General features: G+C 35.1%; 2 protein-coding genes across 8 annotated transcripts; one reads left to right on the forward strand and one right to left on the reverse strand.

Annotated features, from left to right (window-relative positions):
* Positions 1-301: 301 nt before the first annotated feature.
* On the reverse strand, positions 302-7,419 carry LOC122597968 (CMP-sialic acid transporter 1). Of its 7 annotated transcripts, none has more exons than XR_006323502.1 (11): positions 6,922-7,419; positions 6,301-6,390; positions 5,875-6,101; positions 5,521-5,599; positions 5,097-5,266; positions 4,794-4,980; positions 4,032-4,109; positions 3,243-3,411; positions 2,206-2,732; positions 1,196-1,227; positions 302-711 (listed from the first exon to the last, which is right to left on the reverse strand). XR_006323502.1 is itself a non-coding variant. In XM_043770565.1 (9 exons), exons 1-8 carry the CDS (start codon positions 6,970-6,972, stop codon positions 3,271-3,273), a joined length of 1,023 nt encoding a protein of 340 aa, XP_043626500.1. In that variant the 5' UTR covers positions 6,973-7,419; the 3' UTR covers positions 1,385-1,688; positions 3,243-3,270. The 7 variants fall into 7 exon arrangements, 3 of the variants coding, with proteins under 3 accessions (XP_043626500.1, XP_043626499.1, XP_043626498.1); XR_006323501.1 differs by having other exon boundaries at positions 1,124-1,227; XR_006323503.1 differs by having other exon boundaries at positions 1,196-1,230.
* Positions 7,420-14,658: 7,239 nt separating this feature from the next.
* On the forward strand, positions 14,659-17,942 carry LOC122595372. The gene is made up of 4 exons (XM_043767724.1): positions 14,659-15,462; positions 16,185-16,425; positions 17,095-17,212; positions 17,412-17,942. Exons 1-4 carry the CDS (start codon positions 14,903-14,905, stop codon positions 17,501-17,503), a joined length of 1,011 nt encoding a protein of 336 aa, XP_043623659.1. The 5' UTR covers positions 14,659-14,902; the 3' UTR covers positions 17,504-17,942.
* Positions 17,943-25,456: the final 7,514 nt, after the last annotated feature.

Consider the following 25,456-nt stretch of genomic DNA (forward strand, 5'->3'; position numbering starts at 1 on the left):
ACTCGACAGTTAAATGACTAGAACCACTTCTGGTCTTTTTGCTCAATCAAGGTAAAACATAAAAAATGAACTCTTCTGGGTTTATGATCCAACAATACCGGTCATAGTTTAGCCTTGCAATTTTCATTAGCAGTGCATAAAAGAGACATGGCATTGAGTATTGACTCTTAACATAATATTCTTGAATATTTTAAGTAAAGAAAGGAAAGGAAGATATTTTACACGTCTTACCATTGCTAAGAACTTTGAATGCACAAAAACCCATAAGTTTGGAAGTGAAAAGTGGGACCAGAGTTACATATTCAGCTAAATCTCGAAAACTTTAGTTTGTCTTTTGCTATCATGATAAATAGATGCTATTGCCTGTGTAACCAACGGTATACTAGAAGAAAAAGAGAGAGAGAAAAAAAACAATCGGAGGAAACAACTAAGAAAGTTATTTAAGCATGCCTAATTAAGATAAACAAAAGACTACCAGTGCCTCACCAATGTATGACCTGGACCAAGGATGATTAGCTAGGGAACGATATATAATTACCCGCCGTGGCTACAACAGACTAATCCAACACGTAAACATTCCTTTTCTTGTATAATAAACCAAAAGAACATTACAAGTAACAAGTCGAAAGCATGGTGGAAGGAACAAGAAATTTTGTTGAGTTTCATGTACTTCATATGTGAATAATCAAGACGGAACTCTAGAATGGACAGCTGCAATGCGACCCAAAAGCCAATGAGGAACAGTGAAAGTCAAAATAATGTCAAGTGTGGAAGAATAGCATCAGGCAACAAGGTCTTAGACTATCACCAATGGGGGTATTCTTGGGTGCCTTTAGGTGCCTTAGTTGTCCATGGATATCCTTAGCCATTAAAGTTTGTCCAAAACTAAAGATTTTTTGATGTATGTCCTTTCATAAGGGCATGCCCTTAGGCTATCTTCAATACTATTTTTTTTGTTTGTATATAGATGTAAGGATATGTAAGGATGTTTTTGTGGTTGAAGGTTTTTACTAAAGGATTTTAAAAATATATAAGGATTTGTAAGGATATGATGTGGCAGTTCAAAGAAGTCTAAGGGCGTCCTTAGCATTGGAGATAGTCTTGTGAAAATGAATATTTGTACCATAAGGACCAAGTTCGCTAATGCATCCTATTCAGTGCCATGTGGTTAGCAAATACGGAATCATTGTTTCACCTTTTTTTTTTCTTCCGAGAATCACCACACATCTACTGTAACACAAGGGTTCAACAAACAATACGAGTTCGGTTACATTAGACACATACAGATTACAGAATATCATTAATGATGTTTGACATACTCTGGAAGTAAAAAAAATGATTAAAACATAGTGCTTAGCATGACAAGGAATCTACCAGAAGACAGTGTACAACCTTGTGAAGATATCAATTGCATCAACACATTATTTTCATTCATTTATATCATTTCTTTTGATTAATCATTTATATTCTTCATATTCTAGGTTTGCCAACTAACTCGTAATGGTATAGAATAAAAACTAACTGAAAAGAATCTATTTAGTCCCCGGAGCTTGTAATCTACATGATCCTAGGTTATGGGTATAAAATGCTCAACATGCACATCAGCACATGTATCCAAAAAACCAGGTAAATGCGACACCCATACTTCTTTTATGAAAAGTGCAGCCTTCTTCGTTGTTTATCCCCCTCTATCCAAGAAAGAAGCATCATTTAACTTTCAGTGTTGAAAGATGAGTTAAATTTATATATGGTAATTATAAAGGGGTGATGATTAGTAAGACACTAAGACTATGTTCATTGATGAATCGCCAAAAAGTCCTAGTAACTTTTAATTGGTTGCTCTGAGACTGCCAGTTCTATAGTGACATAGGTATGATGTTTATTAGATACTACGTACTATGGTTCTGAGTGGAAAATATGCAATTGAACAGTATGTAGTTAGTATCGAACATCTTCTGCTACTTAATGGCATTATTTTTGACTAAGTAGGGAGTCCAGTGGACAGTTTTCATCATAATCAGAACAGAGTATGGCATAGAAGCAATTTTCATAACACTTAAATCTTAATCGAAGATAATAAAGACAGTGCTTAAGGCATAGAAGCTAAAATCAAGGTATCATAACAGTACTTAACATAGGAAATCCTAGAATAATCTTAAAGCCAATATTACATGCAAGTATGCAACGGAGAAGCAAAGTAAAAACCTGAATGCATTTCAAAGAGCTTCCATTTAAGATAGCGATTACCCAAGGGAGCTACTTCTACTGCCTCATGAGATCCGTGGCTCAATCTCCTCTCAAAGGCAAAATGCTTTCAACATAACTCTTAACTTCATGAAACTCCACCGTGTTCAAATGCGTTAACGGATAACCCAGATTGAAATTTACAAATTTGAAACTTTTAGTTTTCATGTCAAGATAAAACTCATTCACCGTATCCCTAGAGAACCTACGGCAAGAAAACACAAGATTCCCCATATCAAGATAATCTAATATCCCCAAACCATCTAATTCTATCCAATTCTCAGAAGACTTAACTTTTTCTCTAACCCAAACACGGTTTACATAGTCTTGTAGAATCCATATATACATTTCATTGATCTCCACCACGATATCATGACAAACAACTCCAAGTAATTCCTTATCATTTATTAAAAAGGGAAAGTTAAACTTGAACATATTCTTGCCCCGCTTAGTGAAACATGCAACCAATTTACGTGGAATAGCACCCTCTGGAAGTTAATAATGGAAAATTTTTCGGTTGTCAAGTCAAACGCCAAGATTTTAGCATCATATGGATGACACTATCAACACAAACACTATGATGGATACGTCTAATCATATTTAAAACAGGAGGAAGCTCTTTCAGATCCACATGAATCTCTTTCAGACCTTATGCTCAGTATTGGATTTGATAAACCCAAAGAAGTATTTGGAATGTTCATGGTTGAAAGGAGGAGGCATTTTGAAAAACCTTACGAGTGGCAGGGTTTTAAACAAAAGCGAAATTTTCTTCGAAAGGAGTATTTCTGGAAGTGGAAAAAACTGTATTTCTGGAAGTGAAAAAAACTAACCCATTGAGATGTTCAGCTTCAGTTCTATCATCGTGATTTTTATAATTTGGAGCATTATGGAGTGATGAGATGAGTGGAAAATATGCTATAATTTAATAAGGTATTGTTTAAAAAAAATTCCAAATAAATGAATGTAATGAAAGAAAATCTATTTTAAGCATTACATACCAAATATTGTTTCTTTGACAAAGATGAATCAAGAATCTGTTCTACGGTCTACCGAAACTTCAATACTTTGAGGTTCTGCCTTTACTGCCATAGGTAAGTCTACAAGTGAGCTTGGAGGTGCGAAATACATATGTAATGACATAATGCAGATGATAATACCCAAAACAAGCTGCAAAAAAACAGAAGAAGGATAAGTTTAATCTGGAAAATATGTTTCGGTAGGTTGAGGCACATCAAAGTCCTAATGAATAATAAAGCAAATAATGAAGGTACATATTCACGTAATAAATTACTTTGAAACATCTGCCATTAATTTGGTCACTTTTTACTGGTATATCATGTATCTCGACATGATGTCCCCCAACTCCCCACACCCTCTCTTGGGTTTTTCCGTGTGTGTGTGTGGCATTAGTAGAAGATAATCAGCAATTGTTTTGTGCCAAAAAAGAACCTAATCTTATAGATTTGACAAGAATAAATACAACATCCCGTCTTGCCCATCCACTTGGGTAAAGCATGATCTTAACAAGAATGAATACTGGTAAAGGTCCACGTATAATAGCTAGCAAATTTGGCTGTGGACCTGAAGACAGCCAAGCTACTTACTTATCACAATCTGTAAAATAGAGAAGTACACCTAACTACATGAATATGCTACATTTAAAATCATTTTTAGTACATATGCATGATTGAAAATAAATGAAGTGGGCAGCGGGACACGTGAAGGGTTTCCCTTGAAAAACTAAAATGGCAACAATATTTCCATCTGATTTTCAGAAAACTACTTACTTGCAATGTTGGTTTAAAAGTGAAGAGAAACACTGATAAAACCATAGTTAGCAACATAGCCATCGATGTGGAGTACACCTGCAAGAACCATACAATGCTATTTACTAAAGGTAAAAAGAGGAAAGAAATTTTCGCAGAGGTTACAAAATAAATTGAGATATAATTAAGCATACAGGTGACATTGTTGATTATATGAAGAAGGCATTGATAAAACAATGTTCCTGCTCCAGGTTACACCAATTTGGTTGGTTTTCGTTCTTACTATGATTGTGTGCAACATAAAGTTCAGAATTCCATCTATATTCTATGAAATTAGATAATTCATAACTGTTTTGGTGTGAGAGAATTCTTTTAAAGGTCAAAGATGGCGTAAAAAAAAACATATGCCACAAATTTCTGATGGTGTATTAACCATGTCCTAATTCCAGTATATGTAATGCAGAAGTTAGCCTAACTCTGGAAGCGATATATTATACTAAAATTGGTGAAACTGCAAGTTAAGTCGTAACTAAGCCCCTAGCAATTTGAGGTATATTAATCAATTAAAAACTTAGCATGGGTTTGTTTACTGTAGAAACATTCATAAACAAGTATTTGATTTTGCTGGTGGTTTGGTTCACAAAGTTGAGCAAATCCAAATGATATTGAGTCCTTTAAGGAGAAAACAGCTGTTATAAAATATATGATACCTCTACAGAGATACCAAAATAGTGATGATGAAAAAGATGAAAACAGACATATACTAGCCAGAAAAAGGCCAACCTTTACGATGTTGTCAGCATACTTCATTAACCATGACACCAGAAGACCAGTGGAGCCTAGATTTAATACCACCAGCCATGTTGTGACGGTGTATCCATTAAAAAGGCGGTTCCACCATGGGCCATTTTCAAATCCTCCTCTAAAATCATCCAAAAAGAGCCTTCCCATGTTAAAAATTGCACCGAACCTGAAATGGACATGTAATATCCACAATTAGCAATAGCAGCCATCTCTATACAATCATAAGCACATCTCTTTCTACTATAGCAATCTTATAAAAGATAAAATACTAAAGAAACCTACGTGTAGAGTTGAACATTCTGCCAATATAAGGTGTCATTATTCTTCTTCATTAAAAACTCGGTATAAACCCCAGCCAAGGCCGAAAGACAAGCAGACAAGATGCCCAACATGTACCCCTGGATCGGTGAGGAGAATAGAGAGTCACAAGATGCCGCTCCACATCCTTTAACCTATATCAGCAATAACCAATCAGTTAAAGTCTCACTAGTAGATAGAACAGGCAGTGACGCTATTCAATTAGTTGGTACGAAAGGATTGAACAGATTGAGAAAGAATCACTTTTATCGGGCGGCCTTTTCTAACAATATGTACCTTCATTTAGTATATGATGTATAAAAGCTTAAGTCCGGTACACAAACATAAAAAAGACATGTGGTTACGAAAAGAAACGTGGATGCTGGTAGGAGATAATAAATGCAGGCACCTGACTAGTAGTTGTCCCAACAGCCAATAGAACAATCGCCATCCACTGCAAAGTGGAAAGCTTCCTCTTCAAAAACAGCCTGAAACATTTAAGGCCTATTTTCAGAGTTTTCAAGTATCTTTCTTTCTTGAAATGGAAAACCCACCTTGAGTTCTCTAAACATTAAATTAAATCCGTCTAAACGCTTTTTCAAAATTTTGACAGGCTATCTGGAGATTAAAATAAAAAACAAAAGGACTGAAGTTTGTTGTGCGAGTAAATGGACGATAAGCAATCTCAGACTTAACTTGAATTTAGGTGAACTAGGAGTGAATACAAAAATATAATCAAAGAAAAAGGAAGGGAGCAGAGGACCTAAATAAAAGAGCAGTAGTGACGATTTTGAGATTTCCCATAATTTGATAGGTGGAAGCATCAACATAGGTGAGGGTGGCAAACTGAATGTTATTGTGGAAGAGGTATATAATAGAGGGGATAGGGTATAAGCGAACAGTTTTCCATTCGGTAGTGATCCTGGGAGGATGATGAGGGGATGATTGGTTGTTAAACTCTCGCCAAAGGAAGATGCCAGATACAATAAGCTGCAAATAAATAAATAAATAAGCCCCGTCTGAATTATATTAGTGCAGATATCAAGATTCAACAGTGAAAAAACACCAAATGCATCCGATTATATAAGATAGTTATGGACCAACAAAATTACTAGACCTAGGTAAAAAGCAAATATAAAAAGAAATAGGTGGATATAAGTATTAGACAAACAATAATAATAAGGGAGACCTTGAAGAGCTCGGCAAGAAAAGGAATAGTGGCATAATCATAGTTGTATCCACCGCCATCAGGCCTCTGTGACAATGTGGTCAATATTCCCTGAAATACATACATGAAGACATTGATGCATTTGTAAATGAAAAGCAACTTATTGCTTATATTACATAAGCTTATTATAACTTTTGTGTGTGTGTGTGTGTTTGGATTAGCTTATGAACTTTTGAAGGAAATCCCTTCAATATTGCAATAGAAGCTAAAAAGGCATCATAATAATAACATTTTCTCAAAAGTAGGTTGTATAAGCTTAGGCTTAAAAGTTCATCCAAATGCCTAAATTTTTGAAACAAAATAAGCCATAAAGCGATGGAATTTGGATGGATCTCTTAAAAGTCAAGTGATTGAATAAGTAAAGGCAGGGAGGCATTGTTACATAACATTCAATGATTCTGATGGATGGATGGATGGATCTCAACAGCAAAAACTAAAGTCTGATTAACTAATTAAGTAAGTGGTGTTGGGGTTGTTGTATATGATACAGATATTCAGCAGATTTACATAATAATATGCACATTACCAATTTGGAAGTGGGAAATTATATTACTAGGAAAGAAGAAAAAAATTTGTTTGTACCTGAGAGCTGGTGAGAAGTGTGAGGAGAGATGCCACCGCATACCACTTCATCTCTTTGCTAATTCTTTCAATCCCACTTTCATCCAATCCAATCCAACTTAAAAAATATACTACTACTACTATTACTCTTACTTATAATTTTTTGTATTTATCTGGATCCCTAAGAAATTCGACGATTACAAGGCCGGCGTGGATCTGTCGACGTCGGTTGGTCTTTGGGGTCGTCGGCTGGTTTGATATTTAGTCTCTGGCGTGTGTGGTTTGTTTGAAGAAAATGGGGCTATGAGTTCTTTTCTTTTCCTTTTTTTTTTAAAATTACAACAGTTGAAAGCTAAATGGAAGGAGATGTAGTTTGAAAAAGATGACTCCTTTTCTTTCTTTTTTTTTCCGATGTAACCCGGAGACCAAAGCTATACCGATCTGTCACCGGGTATAACACAATTTTCGAGATGACTCGTGGGGTGGGTAAAACTTGGGGAGTATTGTGCCCGAGTACTTCACCACATTGGTAATGGTGGTGGCTAGCACATAGGGATGCAAACAAACTCGTATATGATCATGAAATGCGAAACCCAACATTTTTGGGCCGAGTCTGGAGTTGGGTATCCGGGTCTAGGCCGGGTATAGGGATAATTTTGATTTTTTTTTTTTTGCGGGTACGAGTCCAGGTCCCGCTCCGCAGCTGCTGGAGACTTAGTCATATTTTGAGCCTTTTGCGGCTTGTCATCGAAAGATGTTAGCTAAATCAGAAGAACTATAGGCTCGAAGGCTCGGGTTGGTCAAGCGAACTGAACACAAGATAGACGGGGACAAATCCAATCCCTTAATTCTTTGATCCACGCACCGGGGACGAAGCGTAGATGTCACTTTAGCTTGTTGTACCAGAGTGGTTCATCGTCAAAAGAACAACAATGGCGTGTACAACCCCATGATGAACAGAGAGGAACCCGGTGAGGGAAGTGGGACAATGTTCAGACCTTGGCTGTCACAACAAGCAACCAATCAGTTCCAGTCTCAAGGGCAGGTAAAACGAGGCCTCGACGAATGGGAACTCCTTCTCTGACTATAGTTTTGCGGTCTCTGTAAAGCCCATGGCACTGGCGACGTCTCCGGCATAAATGCAAGGAGGATGTATAGCTGATATAGGATCTTGTGAAACAGGGTTTGTTATCGATTAGGTATCAGTGGGAACATAAAGATAAAAGAATTAACTAAGTATCAGATCGACCCTCAACTTCGCGGACTTTCCGAGGTATAACCTTCGCCACGAGCCCACCATCAAAGGTCGATATCTTACCTTTAAAAGCGGGTAGTCCCTTCGGTCTTTAAACAAGGCATTTTTACCCTCCAATGAAAGACTCATTGGGGAAGAGGATCAACTACTTGAACTAGCTTTTGACCCCGTTTCACAGTCAGAGCCTTCCCGTGGCACCTTTCATCGCTTCATAGATTTTGAGAGAATCCCTTCTTGGACTTGGCTATACTCCATACGGCCTGTTTTGGACGGTAGAATGGGGAGGGGGGAAGGGCGAAGCAGGGCTCACACACTAATCGCATTATGTGGAAAAGTTTTATGGGGGTAAATTCTTTGTTCCCGCAGTTCAGTTAGTGGGCGGCCGCTTTAGCAATTGGAGGATTCTATTAATCCAAGACCTGTATGTAGACCTGGGCCTCCCCCGCTTTCAGTTAAGGCCAGAAAGAATTATCTTACCTTTCTCTTCTGTCATTCTATCAAGGCAGCTGCTCTAATTCTTTCCATACTCTTGCTATTGCTGAAGACCAAATTGTGGATAATGCTCAGCCTGAGCCAGGTGGAGGTCCATTTCCATCAGCCGGCCGGTGGGAGCGAGAAGTTTGGGGTATGTTTGGTGTTTCTTTCATCAATCATCCAGATCTACCGCCGTGTATCAACAGATTATGGTTTCGACAACTTCTAACTTCTAAGTAAGGTCTTCATTCCCCTTTGAAAGAAGTAAAAAAAAGTTAGGGAAATGGAGAGAGATAAAGTTACAAAAGTGCTTCTAGATCTCATGGAATAAGGCAGAATTTAGAACAAAACTTTCCATCTCTTGCTTTCATAGAAATTTTTTTTTGAAAATCCCGATTACATTACCGTAGGCCAAAATGCAATTTGGAAAGGCAAGCCAGAGAAAAGCATCGTTGAGATAATACCTTTCATAGTGTCGGAAGAGAAGTGGAAAACTAAGCTGTTCGGGCTTAACTTGAACCTGATTGCTTTTCTCAATCCTCTCGCTATCGGTAAAGCAACTATGTACCTTTTATTTGCACTTTCTCTTAGTTAAGCTTTGAAGTCCCTACCGGGATGGGATATTTGAAGAAGCTCAGTTTTGGAACCCTATATACAAGGGGCTGGTCTCGATCCCGCTTGGTGGTGCCCCTCTGGATTATTGTTGACTCAACATTGATTTCGTCAAATGCCTAGTGGAATGATCAAAGCCGATGATCGTAATCTATGTCCTCCATCACGATCTCGAATGAAACTATCCATGGAATCGTCTGATTTACTTCACGGGCAAGGTCTATGGTTCAAGTCCACGGTCTTCAGAGTATTCACGTTGAGAAAATACCTAATAATCCTTTTACTTACTTTAAAGAAGTTCTTGAGGGGATACCAATTCAAATTGGGAACCCACCAGTTCAAATCCTTGAGTGCTATTGAACCCGAGAAATCCTACTTCACCTACCTTTGGAACTCAGATCTCAAGAGAATGACTGGACTACAGGAACGAGATTCAGAATCAACAAGGGTTCGTAGAACCAATGGAGTGTACAACTGGGTCGTAGCCTCAGTTTTTTGTTCTATATGGTAAAAGGCTTGCAAAGAATCCCCTGATTCAGGTCTTGGGCGAAGGGTGCCACGGGAAGGCTCTGACTGTGAAACGGGGTCAAAAGCTAGTTCAAGTAGTTGATCCTCTTCCTCAATGAGTCTTTCATTGGAGGGTAACAATGCCTTGTTTAAAGACCGTTCTAAGTTCTTCTGACTAAACGAAGTTAAGACTAAAGTTTCGGAACTGAAGTTTGCAACTTTTTTCAGCAAAGCTTAGTCAAAATCCGTCCTTCGGCTACCTTGGATCAAGGGTAGAGATAGGAACCTCCATAAGCCATCTGAAGGAATGAAGAAAACTGTTTTAGATACAGTGATGTGAATAAAAATCCCGACTTCAGTACTAGCCTGGTCACTTTATTATAGGATGAAGATGATTCACTCACCAAGAAGACCGTCTACTCGAGCAGTAAGAGTTGATTCAATTACCAATATTTTTTTTTTCAACTAAGGTTTATTTAAGTCCGCCACAGCATGCCTTTTCCGTCTATCAGGCGGCTAAGCCTTTAATCCTGATAAAAGAAAGAGTTTTCCCACCCTCTAAGTATCCATAAATGGAATCGGTTTGTGTTGGTTGAAAACCCGCATCTTCGATCCGTATACCCGACCGGCATATATTATATTACATATACTAATACGTTTATTTCCAATTAGTTTAAATGATATGAAATGTTAACTTAATAATAATATGCTTATTTCTAATGATACGTTTATTTGCAATTCAATGTCAACCAATCAACACTACTTCTTGATCTGAATGTCCTCCGATTACGAGCTAATTTGTTCCATTTCATCGCATGATTGATTTGGCAATAAGCTACATGTGTTTCTTGTTATTAGTTGGTCTTTTATTTGCCAATTTGCCACTGTTATGCTAATATCACATATATTATTTATATAGTTAGTCTAGAAGTTTTAAACGATAAAGGATCCCCGATTACCCGTGGGGAAACCCAAGACCTGATGGTTAGTATGTAAATGGGGACTCGTCGGGTCCAGGGCTTGGACTGGGATCCTTAATCGGGTCCGGGTCCGGGATCGCTTAAACCTGGCTCATACTCGACCCCTTGTCATCTCTACTAGCATGTTGTGTTAATTTTTGAATGACTAGTAACTTTAGTTAAATTTATCTTTTCACACAAATTTTAGTTTTCAAATAAATATTTCACAAGTCATAATGAAAATTTAATATGTTTGATATGCGTTTGTTTTACGCGCAAAATAATCTCATTAGTATTTATTACAATATGTGTTACCATTGTAAATGTATATAGTTTTTATAATTGAACATACTATCATTAAAGCATTTATCCTTCTGTTTATCCATTTTAAGGAAAAAAAATTTATATATCATTCACTTGCATGAAAAATATATATATAGTTCTGTATCAAAAACTCAACTACGAATTTTATAATAAATACATAACTATAGGAATTCACTTATGCCTGCAATGCTATTCCTAAAATATTTTGCATACATGAAATAATGACTTCCATCATCGTCCCTCATTTGACACCACCACTAACCTGCACTAAGTAAATACAAGATAAATGAATAAACCACCAAATGACATTGATGTCAAAATCATGCCCACAAAAAATATATATATATATAGAGAGAGAGGGGATGGGTATTGTAAAACAAGTATTAAAGTAAAACAAATAAGACAATATATTGACTCTTAGATCATAGTTAAATTGATGCACGAAGATTCACGAATCAATTGATACACTATGATTTTCATGATGCATGGTGATATTCAGTGAAGGGAAACCTATTGTTTTATTTGTTTTACTTTAATATTTGTTTTATTTTACTTATAACCTATATATATATATATAGATGTATCCTAAGACAACACAGGTGATAACCAAAATGAAACAATGAAAGCCATTGAGAATAAGATATTTGCAGGTATGATTTAGTACCGTTGGATGTATTAGAATTATGAAAAATATCTCAACAAAATTTATACAGGCATTAATATATGATCCAAGAAGGGTCACATGCGAAGAACATTGAAAGACTAGTTGAACTTGTAAAAATATGTAAAATATAAAAACTTTCCAAAAATAGATTTTAAAATGAATTTAGGGTCGAAACCGCAAATCAGGTAAAAATCGGATTACCAAAGCACCATGGGCAAATCCATTTGTCCATGGGTCAAACAAGATTCATCCATGGATATAGGGGTGGTCGACGAACACAAATGGGGAAGGAAAAGGATTTTTGGTAACTTCCTTTTCCTATCTTACATGGGAAACCTAGAGAAAACCCAAGTGTTTTAACCCTTACAAATATAGGGGATTTATAGGTTTTCTCATTCATAAGTTTCTCCCCTCCTTTTTATGCTTGGGTTGAAATCATCTACACATTTGTGAGGGTTTTGGCTTTTGCATTATAGTTATATTTGATATATATTAAATATAGTTATAACTTGCAACTATATATATATATATATAATACTCCATCCGTTCCATTTTAATTGTCCTATTTTGACTGATCAAATCTTTTATCTTTTTCTTTCGACTACGACTGTATATATCTTAGTTGATGAAAGTTATATCAATGAAAAATACATTCAAAACTCAATCAATTCATATATGTTATATTAAGTGTTACATAACACAAACAAAAATATCTACGGTCAAAGTTGAAAGAAAAAAGACTCAAAAAGTCAAACTTAGACACTTAATATCGGACGGAGGGGGTACAAGTTAAGGCTAGCAACTAGCTGGTCTTGGGGATTTGTTCATGTGTGTGCACCTCTTGAGGAGTTTTACACTTGGACTCTTACTTTGTGGCAAAGAAGGTGTTCGAGCTTTGTTCGTGGGTGTTGACTTTGAGCTAGTCGAAATTAGGGTTTTGCGTGCTAAAAGGTTAGTATATTTTATACTTCTATTTAATTAAGTTTATCTATTTTTGTTTGTCATATGCATGTTAGGTCTTGGCTTTGATTATGTTTAGGGAGTTAAACTAGATTTAATTGTTTTGTTAATCATTCCGCTTATAGCTAATAGAGTTAGTCTTGGATGATTAAATTTGATCAATTGTCTAAACGAATTAATTACAAGATTAACGATCATTACCTAGGAAAGTTCACGGTTTTAAAAACATTCTTTTAAATAAATATAAAATAGTTTTGTTTTCAAATAATTAACCGTGTTAATTATTTACAAAAGATACCACTCATGTTTTAATAAACGACTTTGATAACCTTGCAGAAATTGAACGTTCATTGTAGACACAATAGTTGTACGATTAACGAAATCCAACAGGATGTTGTACAATTGTATAACCATCTTCAATGTTTTTAGAACTAGAAGGCATATGGACCTGCTCCTCTGTCATGCTAAGATTAAAAACTCGAAACATCACTTTTGTAACTTAAAATGACATTAGAGATGTTAAAATAAAGACATAAAGAAGAAGAATCCGACTAAAAGCTATCAAGAAAAAAGGTACCTTTTAAGACCAAGAATATTTGCAAGATAATCAAATACATATAATTCCAATTTAGACTCTCCATGGCATCATTGGCTCCTCGATCCTTACTTATTGACTATTCTTTCATTGGCTGCTTAGTTTTTACTTTCCAGACACAAAAGATGGATGCAAAAATCAACTACCTTACAACATGCCATTCCATAGCTATAAAAAATGAACACTTAACCATTAACCATAAAAGAGAAAAAGAAACAAAACTAACTTGGTTGACCTTAGATGGAGATGACCCAAGATTAAAGAATGACATTTCAAGGACAACATGATCATTATCGTGGGTGACAACAGAGCCATAACTCTAACCTCCTCGTGTTGCAAACAATAAAATGTCATCGTCTTCAGAGCCTTCGATATCATCATTCCTCATTCAACGAACAGAAACAATAGGTGTTATTGTTACTTTTTCTTCTTCTTATATATGTGGGAATTATGAAAAATTATGAATCCTTGTAATGCTTGCAAGAAATGGCGATGATTTTGAGTAAATTATTGACAGAAAAGAAAAGATACAAACAAGGAAAAATGATATAAATGCCTTTGAAGGATGAAAGACACGAGAAGGAAGAAAGAAAGAGAGAGTTTGTTTTAAATGAATATTATGGAGAAAAAAAGATCTTGTTCTTTTTTCTACCTATTCAAGTTCAATTTTAATTAATAGATGACATAATTAGAAACTTGTAACTATTGATTTGTTTTATATTCTACTAGCTTTGTCTTGTCCAGGTCTATTAAGAAGTAAGTTGAGAGTCTTGTCCAGGTCGATTAGAATGACTTGAAACCCCTTTCAACTTGCCTGGATCCATGCTTAAAAATAATGACTCGTGTTAAGAATATAGAATATATGACGTTAGTGTTGTCGTGCGACATGGACGAAATTGTGAGGTATGCCGTTTCTACACGCTAACCCAGGCCCGACGTCGCACTATACTTGGTTATTTAACACTGTGTTCTTGAGTATTTTAAATGAAAATAAAAGAAGTGATACGATAAAAATAGAAGAGATTAAATCAGTTTCAATTATCCCAAATATAAAAATAAGACTGTTTAAACAAAAAGAACTAATTTTTTTTTTAAATTCTATCATTTCATTTCATTTCTATTGTTAAAAAAACTTAAGAACGTAATTTCTTTTAAAGTCATTTCGATTTTTTCTTTTTTCACCCAAAACAAAACTGTATTAGTCACGGATAAAAGAAAGAATATTCTTTTCCATATAAAAAAAAAGAAAAACAAACGAAAACGCATCGTCCCGCCACAGCGAAACATACCTACCCCCGCCCCGCCCATATTTTTTCACAATACAACCAACCACTTAAAACGCACCACGTGTCAAAGCATAACTGTATAGATCCACTTGGTATATGTAAAGACCACGGCTCACATTAGCAACGCCCCTCGAACGGCTAATTCATCAGATATAGCCACGTGTCTATTCCCTCCCGCGTCGTTCATCATCTATCCGTTAACCCCCATTCTCTCTCTTTCTCTGTTTCTCTCTCTTCCCATTTCTGCATTCCATCCATCCGTTACCCAAAAAATAAAACAAAAATCAAAATAAAAAAAAAACATTAATTTGCCAAAATTTACATTCCCTGTAATCCATCCAAAAATTTATTCAAAAACAAAAAAATATGGGAAAGTTGATTTGTGATTCAACGACGTCATCACCGGTAATCCCATGGAAAGACCCAACAACCGTCGCCGCCGTGGATCTACCCATAACCACCACCACCGCCGTCACCACCACCACATGGGATGACGTATCAGGTCTAGAAGACCAACAAAAAAGACACCTTCAACGTCTCCACACCAAAGGCATCCTATGGAAACACCCACACAATCATAAATCCGATGACCCATCATCGGCGGTGGTGTTCAGGCTGAGCCACGGCGGAGATGTCGAGGCAGACGGGAATTGCTTGTTCACGGCGTCACAAAAGGCGATGGGGTTGACGGAGATAACCGCCAAAGATCTACGGCGGCGGACGGTGAAAAGATTCTTGGAAAGCAGGGGGGAGAATGATGATATAGATATAGATATAGATATAGCCATAAAACATATGTATGATCCAGATCTGAGAAATGGATGGGGGATTCATGTTGTTCAAGAAATTAAATTACTTGCCCACAAAGATGACCGCCAATCTTTAGATTCTGCCATCCAACAACTCGTTCATCTTGGTATGCAAAGGTAAAAACTTTCTTTTTTTTTTTTTTTCTACATATACATACAACACCCATGTATCTATCTATCTATCTTTTTCTTAGATCTACTGTTTATTGTTAATGTTTATCCATCAGGATTCCCAGATCTATATTTTATATTTTGACCATCACATCTGCATGCACTTAATAAATTTTTCCAAAATTATTTATCTGTTTGTTTTATTTTACCATTTAATTAAAGATACCTTTTTTTGTAAAATTTTCTATAAAAGATCAATCTTTTTCTTGTAATAATTAATTAAGAAATAATATTTTTATGATTGGGTGTTGTAAAAATTACTAATGTATTTTTTCTGTAACCGTCTCATCTCTGTATTTATTTTCCTGTGGTAAGATTTTTGTATTAAATTTTTTTTTCGTGTAATAATTAATTATATTTAAAAATATTTTTTCCTGCAGTAATGATCCTTTTTTCTAAAAAAGTCTTAATAAAGATTCTTTTTTTCTGTAAGAAATCAATCATAATGAATCTCTCTTTTTTTTTTTTTTGTCAAAAAATTTATAATAATGTTCAGAGTTATTGCTAATATTATCTTATAATTTTTCTGTAAGAAGTTGTAATGAATAATTGAATATATATATTTTTTTGTCAAAAAGTTTATAATAATGTTCAGAATTATTACAAACATCTTATCTTATAATGAAAAAAGAATCTGTGTTTAATTTGTTATGCTGTTAATATTGCAGAGAATTGGCTGCAGAATCTATCTATAGAGAGAGATGTTTTGCGGTGGACAATGGTGAGAACTGGGCAAAGTATATGTCGATATCGGGGTCCCCCGATGATGAGTATGACATCATTACTTTGCAATATACGGAAGAAGGTTTGTTAACTGTTGATGAGAACATAGAAGGACATGCTGCGGCTTTTGGAGACGATATCGCTATTGAATGTCTTGCTACCGAGTTTAAAAGAGAAATCTACGTGGTATGCCTTCATGTTTACTGATGAATTTGCTTATGTTGGTCGTAAGTGAAAAGTATAGAATGTGTTTACTTGAGAAATTTCACATCTTTAATGTTCGTTTTTGCATATACCAGTATTATACATGTCTGGACTTTAATCTGACTATTTACTTTTTCTATCTGGTCAAATAATTCTTATCAACATGACCTATGTGCCACTCCACTTGTACCTTCAATGGGACATATGTAGCGTGATATTGAAAGTTTTGAGTTTTCACTATCCTCTGTAGATGTATATGTTATTATGTTCATGAGTTTATACAGAAAGACCGACAAAGCGGAAATGGTAAATTTGACGAAACAAATGAAGGGTAGTTATAACTGTATGGTATCCTTTGTAGATGTATATGTTATTATTGTGTTTTTTTAGTCAACTAGGTAAAGTTGCTGAGGATCATCATTTGCACTAATGAGTTAATGCTTCCTCTTAAAGATGAACGTTTGTGAACCAGATATTAAGTATAATAATTTAGATGGAAATTGCGTGACCAGAATGTTCTGTCATATACTCATATTTACTGCTAACACAATTTGGTTTCCCCTTTTTTATTTTCCTCAATTATTCTGCTTCAGGTCTTGTGACAGATGTCGGTAGTTATCACATCTAATTCATTATATCTACTGAATACAGGTGCAAGCACATGGGTCAGATGCTATGGTTGATGAAGATAATTGTGTGTTTTTTCTTCCACATCGTCCAAGAAGTGAAATTTGCGGACTGCCTTTTTTCCTTTTCATGAAGGGAACAGGTATTGGAACGTCTATTTCTCACATTATCTTTAATGATTACTTCTACCATTAGATTTTCAGTTTTTCACCTGTTTACCCCCTTATTATATGCACAAGGATAATCTATAATTAGCTAGTTACATGCACAAGGAACGTCTATTTCTCACATTATTCTTGTATGTCTTAAAATGGATCTTGAACTTTGTTTCTTTGCTGTAGGTTGGTGTGGAGCAGGGGCTGATCACTATGAGCCCCTCATTGCCCATTGTTCTCCAGTTGTATCCCAGGAGAAAGTGGCGTTGGTGCTTTGAGTGAGCATATCTATTATTGGTTTTTGCAGTTTTGGGGGGTAGAGATCTGAGTTAGAAATAGTTATATTCTTTTTGGAAATTTTCTGTGGATGAAGACCATTCATTGAGTGGCGGCGCAGTCATTTGTTTTTGTTTAGAAAATTGAACCTTATGGAAGTTTTGGTAAGTGTAGTGGTTTCATTGCCGGATCTTTTTGTTGTCTCAGTCGATCATTTTGAGAGAGGTTATAGAATTGTTGGTGGAGAGAGTTGTTCCGAGAGGGTTTAGCTTTTGTATTGTCTCGGTACTATTCTTTGTCTAAGCTAGGAATTGTGCCGGTCTGTCGGCTGTAACCGAAAGCCATTTTTCTTTGAAGTAGTATTGAATAGCAAAATGGCTTCAGTTTCAACTGTAATTGCAACTCCATTCATTCTGATTGTCTTAACAATCATTTGTGGTTGATCTTTTTGGCACACTTTATGCTAGTCATTTAAAATAAAAAATTAATGCTATATATGAATTTGAATAACAACTGCAAAAGAGACGTGATCGTACTTCTTTTGAAGCCATTTTGTTTTCCCTAATTATACGGGGTTGACTACCAGCGATCACGTCAGTGACTGATCAGCACCAGCAAACTTTTTTTGGTTTGATGTGTTTACTTGATTTATTAGCCTGTTACAAAATGTGTATAATTGGCTTACTCTTGTAACCGTTTTTATTATTATCATGGTGGAAGTTCATACTTTATAGGAGATTAATTGTCCAATTAAATATCTCTATTACTTTTCCTTTTTTGAAATTTTTATTAAAAGGACCAGCAGGATGTTAGAACCAAAGATATAGAGTTACAAAGTTACAATTTAATCAAATGGTAAAGTACACGAGTACAACGCTATCACAATTAGCACCATGATTTAAAGTCTGAAATATTCTCCAATTATGCCATTCCAAAAATGTCATTCGAGCTCTCGATTTAACCCACAGGTAGCTCAAAACTTGTACCTCTTTGACCGTGTGCAAAAGATTGACTGGTTTATTCTCAAAAACGAGTTTGTTCCTGGTACCCGAAATACACCACCATGTGACACCTTCTTGCATTTTAATGAACCTCGAACATAAGAATGGGCATCTAGCAAATCATGGATTGTAAATGGAAAAAATATAATGGAGAAAGCTTACTCCACGAAGTGACTTGCGTAACCAAACTTCTTGAGCGAACCGACAAGACGAGAACAAATGCTATACAGTTTTTTCTTCATCACCAGAAACCAGACAATATTTTGATTGTATGAGTATGTGCCAAGCTCTACCAGCACTTGTAATCTATTCAAGCTTGCTCTCTATATGCTAATATGAGGACTTTAGAGGGAACCCAATTATTCCATTTAAACTTGAAATGAGGCACCTGCAGATTGTGAGCTTGCAATTAATGCATGTTTTAAAGAGGCAACTGAGGTAGCGTTTGATTTCGATGGAATTTGATGGAACAAGAATTGAATTCCATTTTTTAGTGCGTTAAGTTGCTCAATGATGAAGGAATATCATTCCGTTGGAATGTCAACATTTCTTTATTTGATGGAATCTCCCTTCCATGGGGATGAGGGGAGGAATCTCATTCCGTCTCTCACTTAAATTTAAAAAAAAATGAAAAACATTCCTTCAAATTCCATTCCATCAAATTTCAATTCCTTCAACGGATTCCATTCTTTTTAAAAGCATTCTGTGAACTAAACGCGCCATGAGAATTCACTTTGAGTCTCAACGCCCCACAGCCAAGAATCTGAGCCATCCGTGAGGTGACAAGATAAGAGTTGTATTAATTCCTTCTGATCATTTAAGAGGTTAGAAGTTAGAACTTAGATATATTGGACATCTATATATGGTTTATACAAATATTTTCAACCAGTGATAGATGTGTAAAAATAAAAAGACCACATGGATGGTTTACGTAATTTACATTTAATTAAATAGATAAATTTAGGTTTCTAGATGTTCACTTATATATAATTAATAATTAATATATTTGACCGAAATTTTTTTTGCAAATTAAGGGACTTATGGCATCTATCTTTCATACAGGCAACTCTAATTTGAGAGAAAAATCATTTATGAAAAAACCCATGTTTTCATTTTTAAGAGTATTTTAAGACCACATGGATGGTTTACGTAATTTACTTTTAATTAAATAGATAAATTTAGGTTTCTAGATATTCACTTATATGTAATTAATATATTTGACCGAAACTTTTTTGCATATTAAGGGCCTTATGGCATCTATCCACATACACGCAACTCTAATTTGAAAGAAAAATTATTTATGAAAAAACCCATATTTTCATTTTTAAAAGCATTTTGCCACATATATCAAGAGACTTGAATCAAAGATATCAATCAACTTCTCAAAACTCTCACATATTGTTTAAGGGTAAAGTTACACCTAAATTATTATGGATTGATTTGGTGTAAGAAATGATAATGAAATGTTTAGACTTGTTGACGGTTCCCAATTGGTGTGAAGTATCACAGTTGCTTCACGCCACCAAGTGTATTTGAGAGATGTTTGTGTGTGTTTTTCATTGGTCTCTTTAGGAGATTAATTGGGGGTATTTATAGAGCCTAGGAGAAGGATCCAGAAATTGGTCCCCTTTAGCATGACGTCTATTGGTCAGAGGCCGTTGTTCGGTGTGTCTTCTAGCGTAACAAACTTTGTCTCATTGTCGAGTGAAGACAAAAGGCATGTGCTTAGTCTCTTACACATACGTCATCGATAGTACAAAATACCTTAGTAAGTCCGTAGCCTTCATTGGTCCGTAGCCTTGTCAAGGTATTTTGGTATACTAGTGCTAATATATATGGACCCTAATCGAAAATGTAGATTCCAGCCTAATTAGTGGATGTAGCCTTTGCGTTGCGGGCTTAAAGGAGGGTACATCATCAGATATCAATTCATATACTGAAACCTAATGACTTATTAACAACTATTAGATTAAATTTTTATAATTATAAATATTACAAAAAGTTATTTCAAAACCTAATGACTTATTAACAACTATTAAATTAAATTTTTATAATTATAAATATTAAGATTTAGTTTAATATTTGATATAAATACAATGTGACCTCTAGATATATATCCCAAACACGATTTACAACAGCGGGTTACTTAAATCCTAAATCCAAATCAATATAAACTCCATTCAAGATTCATTATATCCCTCAATAAAAAAAGTGCATAATTTTCTCCTTTTTTATATATTAGTTTTACATATTAATGTTTAGAGTTACAGTTGTCACTCAAATCAAGAGTCATAATTGTTATCAAATAATATAAAAACAATCTTAATTGTTATCGTATTATCATAGAATAAGTGATTGAAAATAAACCTATGCGTGTTATGGACGCGCAATATGATTAAATACATATACTTGAATGTTAAGTACAGGATCACAAATATGTTTATATCTTTTATTCTTAATTATCTTTCATAATAATATCACATTATGAGTAATCTGATTCAAAATATTCTATAATGGAGAAATTATTATATATAGCATGTGGCTTGTGGAATGACTACGGTAAACAAATCCATCAATATGTCGAGGCTAATAATGACAGTGACAAACATATGATTATTGTACTACCACTTGCAAAATATAACACTTAGAATCGTATTTCTTCAAAATTATAAGCTTTTATGACTTAAATATATGAACATTTAATATTGATAATATCGTAAAACTCGTGTCCAGTGTTGAACACGGGTCTAAAATCTAGTTCATATACTCAATGATTTATAATAATTTGATAAACCATGCGAGAGGAGATTGGTGTATGATAGATATGGTGAATATAGATATACATAAAAAAAGGAAAAAACAAAGTCGTAGTAAATATGATTTATTCATGATAAAACATAAAAACAAAGATGAAGTTTCAATTTCTAAAATTTGATTTTTATTTTTTTCCCAATACTATCCAACTTCCGACAAAGTTGAGCTTTTCTTTTTTCCAATACCGGCCAAGTTAGAAAAATTACATTAATCAATTCTACTTAAGTACATATTCATAAACATTAGCCAATTAATTAACAACTTAGGCTTTTTAGTGGCCTTAAGCGGTACTATATTTGGGGGCCTTTACTAAAGCCTCTAACAAAAGCCTTATTACAGTATTAATCTAACAATGCTATTTTATTTAATACTATATGAATATAACAACAACATCTGAAACATAAACTAATGAAATACTAATTACAGTATTAGGGGTAAGGGTATAATCGACAAAAAATATCGGCAATAAGTATCGGCTAGTATTGGTTCATTGGCGATCCTATTGATGCAGTTTCGCACGCATTCAAATGGCTCAAGAACACTCGATTAATCAAAGACCAAAACCATATAGGTTTTCTTGACAAAATGTCAATTTTCTTATAAATTCAAATTAATCAACATAATTTTACATTAACCAAAATCCTTATTTATACTAATCCTAACACCCCTAAAATAGGAAACAAATCAAATCATACTTATCATAATAAATAAAAAGATAACTTATAAAAATAAAATATAACTTATTAAAATAGAATATAATCTAAATATCCGCGTTGTGGGTTGGGTCGGGTCACGGGTATCCTGCATCATTCTCTCCCTCTTCGAAAAAACTCGTCCTCGAGTTTTGCCTCCCTCGTCAAAACCGCCAGGATCAAAAGGAACAACAATGTGATCCCCGTTCATTATTATCATGATGACCCGCTTAAATAGCTTAATTTCTCGAGGCTATCTCGCCTAGCTCAAGACTTGTATCGCTCGGGTTGAACGGAACATCAGGGCGCCTCTTTTTTCGCTTTGATGACAAAAAGTGAGTTTTTACAACTCGTTGTGGGCATGCAACCACCTCTATAATAATATTGCAGATTCCACGAAGTTCCATTCCAAATTTGAAAGTCAATTCGCAGCTAAGATACAAGATGATATTTACCCATATTATTAGCACCTTCAAAAGTATAACAAACTTGTGAAAGAAATCCCCATAACACGACAACTGATCATAAGCCAATTGTACATTATCTTTATTGCTTTTTTGAAAGTCAAGTCCACCTTCACCGTTAAACAAATTGACCAAACTCTTTACAAGCCCACTAATTTTGGCAGCCTTCAATCCCTTAAAACACGAAACAAACGGGTTTTAATTCATGATCCAAACTTCACTAACATCACCATTTAACCGCTAATACCATTCTTCATCTTCATACTCATCAAACACGGAAGGTGATTGATAGATGGTGTTACAATTCCCAAGATACTCCTCCTTCCAGAAGTTCCCATCCAGATGAAAGCCTTAGAGTCGGTTTCTTGAAACTTGTAACCATCGCCGTCTTCAGGATGCTCCTCTTTCCCAATGATCTCATCCCATATGACATCTTTTGGGTCAGTTTCCTGGATCTTGCGATCTTGTGAATAGAACACGATTTCATCACTGCCTTGTTCGGCGATTCGGCGAGTAAAAAAGTGGTTCTCCTCACGCAGAGCCATTTGAATTAATCTGAGTCATTTTAAACTGCATCACCTATACCATATTCATTGGACAGTTTTGGCAAATTTAATCGGTAAGTTTTGGCAAGGTATATCGGCTAGTTTTGGCCGATGCTAGTGAACGTTGGAAGCATCTTTGGTGTCCTTATTTTTTTTGTTTTCTAGTGAAATTGAATGTTTTTTGCAACAAATTGGCATATTGGCAAATTGACAAAAAAAAAAAAATACAATTTGGCTAATTTTGACAAGATTTGACAAGTTTTTGGCATATACACATGTCTTTCTTCTATTGGCTAGAATTTAACCAAAACTTGTCAATTTATCACAAACTTGACAAATATCATATATAAGGTCATCCAAAGTCCAAACTACCTCATTAATCATTCAATTATAAATTCACAATTAAGGAATTTCTCAATCGGGCAAAAGTCAAAGCATCATTTATAAACTATGAATCAAACATTCCACCGTTTATTAGTTAAAACTCAAAGCATTCTAAACTTGTAAATGTAAAGAACCTGAATCAAGGAAAGATGGAAGATTGGAAACCAGTGGGCCTAATGGTGTGGAGACAACACTAACACCACATCAAAGCAAAGTAATCAATATAAAGCTTATAAACCACACGTCCACTCCTACAAAAACTTTATCGAGATGAGAATTAAGGAGGGTAAAAGATGATTAGATATAAAAACATAAGACTAAGAGGAGTGGGAAGAAAGGGAAGGAGGGGCGACTTGCGCCATGTGTCATGTGGTGTAAGAAGAGTTGTCCTTTAAAAAAGGTGGAAATAGGTAGATTTTGGAAAGTGAGGCGACTTGTGCTATGTGGCATGTAGGGTAGAGGAGTGTTGTATGTAAAAAAAGTAAAAATGGGTGGATTTAGGAGAAGTCGGCGAGAGGGGGGTGGTGTTTAGGGCGACTTTGGAGCACAAAGGGGCGAGCTGTGGAGGTCGGGCAAAACAAAAGTCGGGCAAAGGGGGTGGTGTGAGGGGCGACTTATGGTGACTTGAGGCGAGAGTCGGCCAAAATTGGCACCACTCCTTTCAGTCTAATGGAGATTTTCTAGGAAAGTGGAGACTCTTCGATTTCCTTAAATCATTAATCACGACGATTGTGTAGGAAAAGCCAACGCGTGGAGCTGAGTAGACTTACATACACATGCCGTAAAAAAAAAGCCCAGGTTCTTTAAAAACAAGTGCTATGTATTAAAATTCAATAATAACGAAGAGCCCAAAACTGAATTTAGGGCGTTTAATGCGTGGGGGTCTTAAATGATGGCCTAGCCCAAGTAGCTTATTGGGCCGGCTTGTGATTAAATAAGCTATCAACCAGACGATGAGACTCCTTATTTGGATAGGTCCTTGTGGCACGACAACAACTTGATCCAACACTCTTCACAAAATTCGACAACGCTAATATAATGAGTATGTTTGGCAAAATAGCTAGGACTGAAATAATAGGCTGGAGCTGAAGCTGAGGGCTGGGACTGTAAAATTAAAACTTTTATTTATAGAATCCTGTTTAGTAAACAAGGTGTAAGATGAAGCTAAAAAAATATATAATTACATTAACGGGCTTATAATTTTTATTTATATAAAAAAACATTAATAAGAAACAAAAGTATTTATAATATTTTCAATTTCATACGTCTAAGCATTAATAAAACAATGTACGCAAGTTGTGCAATTCCATACACAAAGCATACATATATGATGCATACATAACTTAATTAGCTACATACATAAGATATACAAAGTTAGACATGCAAAGTGCTTACTATAATAACTTTACACCCGGATGATTAAATTTTGTACACTAACTATCAAGACATTCTAAACATACATACATACATACATACATACTTTCTAAACATACACATATACACAATAATGTCTTGGCAGTATGTAACATTACATAAGTTTATATTTAAAAAAAAGAGTGGCATAGCATGCTCCTACTAATTTATCGGCCTCGTGCATTGCAAATTAAAGTAGCGATATCATTGCGGATTTGCTTCATTAGGTTAGATGCTTCAATGTTTGCGTAATGACAATGAACATCATGAAGTTCATCTTGTGGTATGAAATTTAGATGTTGCTCTAATCTACTAAACAACATATCATCTTTAGATTATTAGAAATGTAGTTTTGCAAAGCAAATGTTGCAATAATAACGTCAATTTGAGTTTGCACACTAAATTGTAGCATTCCTTTGAGTATTTCCATCGTTTCTTCAAGACTTTAAATGATCTTTCAATACAACTTCAAAGAGGTGAATGAGAATAGTTGAAAGCTTCTTGCATGTTAGTTGGCGGTTCATTTTCAAATTGAGATAGATGGTATCTTATCTTGGAATATGGAACCATATATCCTTGTCTAAATGGATACCCTTTATCAACTACATAATATTTACCTGTTAAATAATTATGTATAAATAT

The sequence above is a fragment of the Erigeron canadensis genome, chromosome 4 (genome assembly GCF_010389155.1).
Source record: "Erigeron canadensis isolate Cc75 chromosome 4, C_canadensis_v1, whole genome shotgun sequence".
Classification (NCBI taxonomy): Eukaryota; Viridiplantae; Streptophyta; class Magnoliopsida; order Asterales; family Asteraceae; genus Erigeron; species Erigeron canadensis.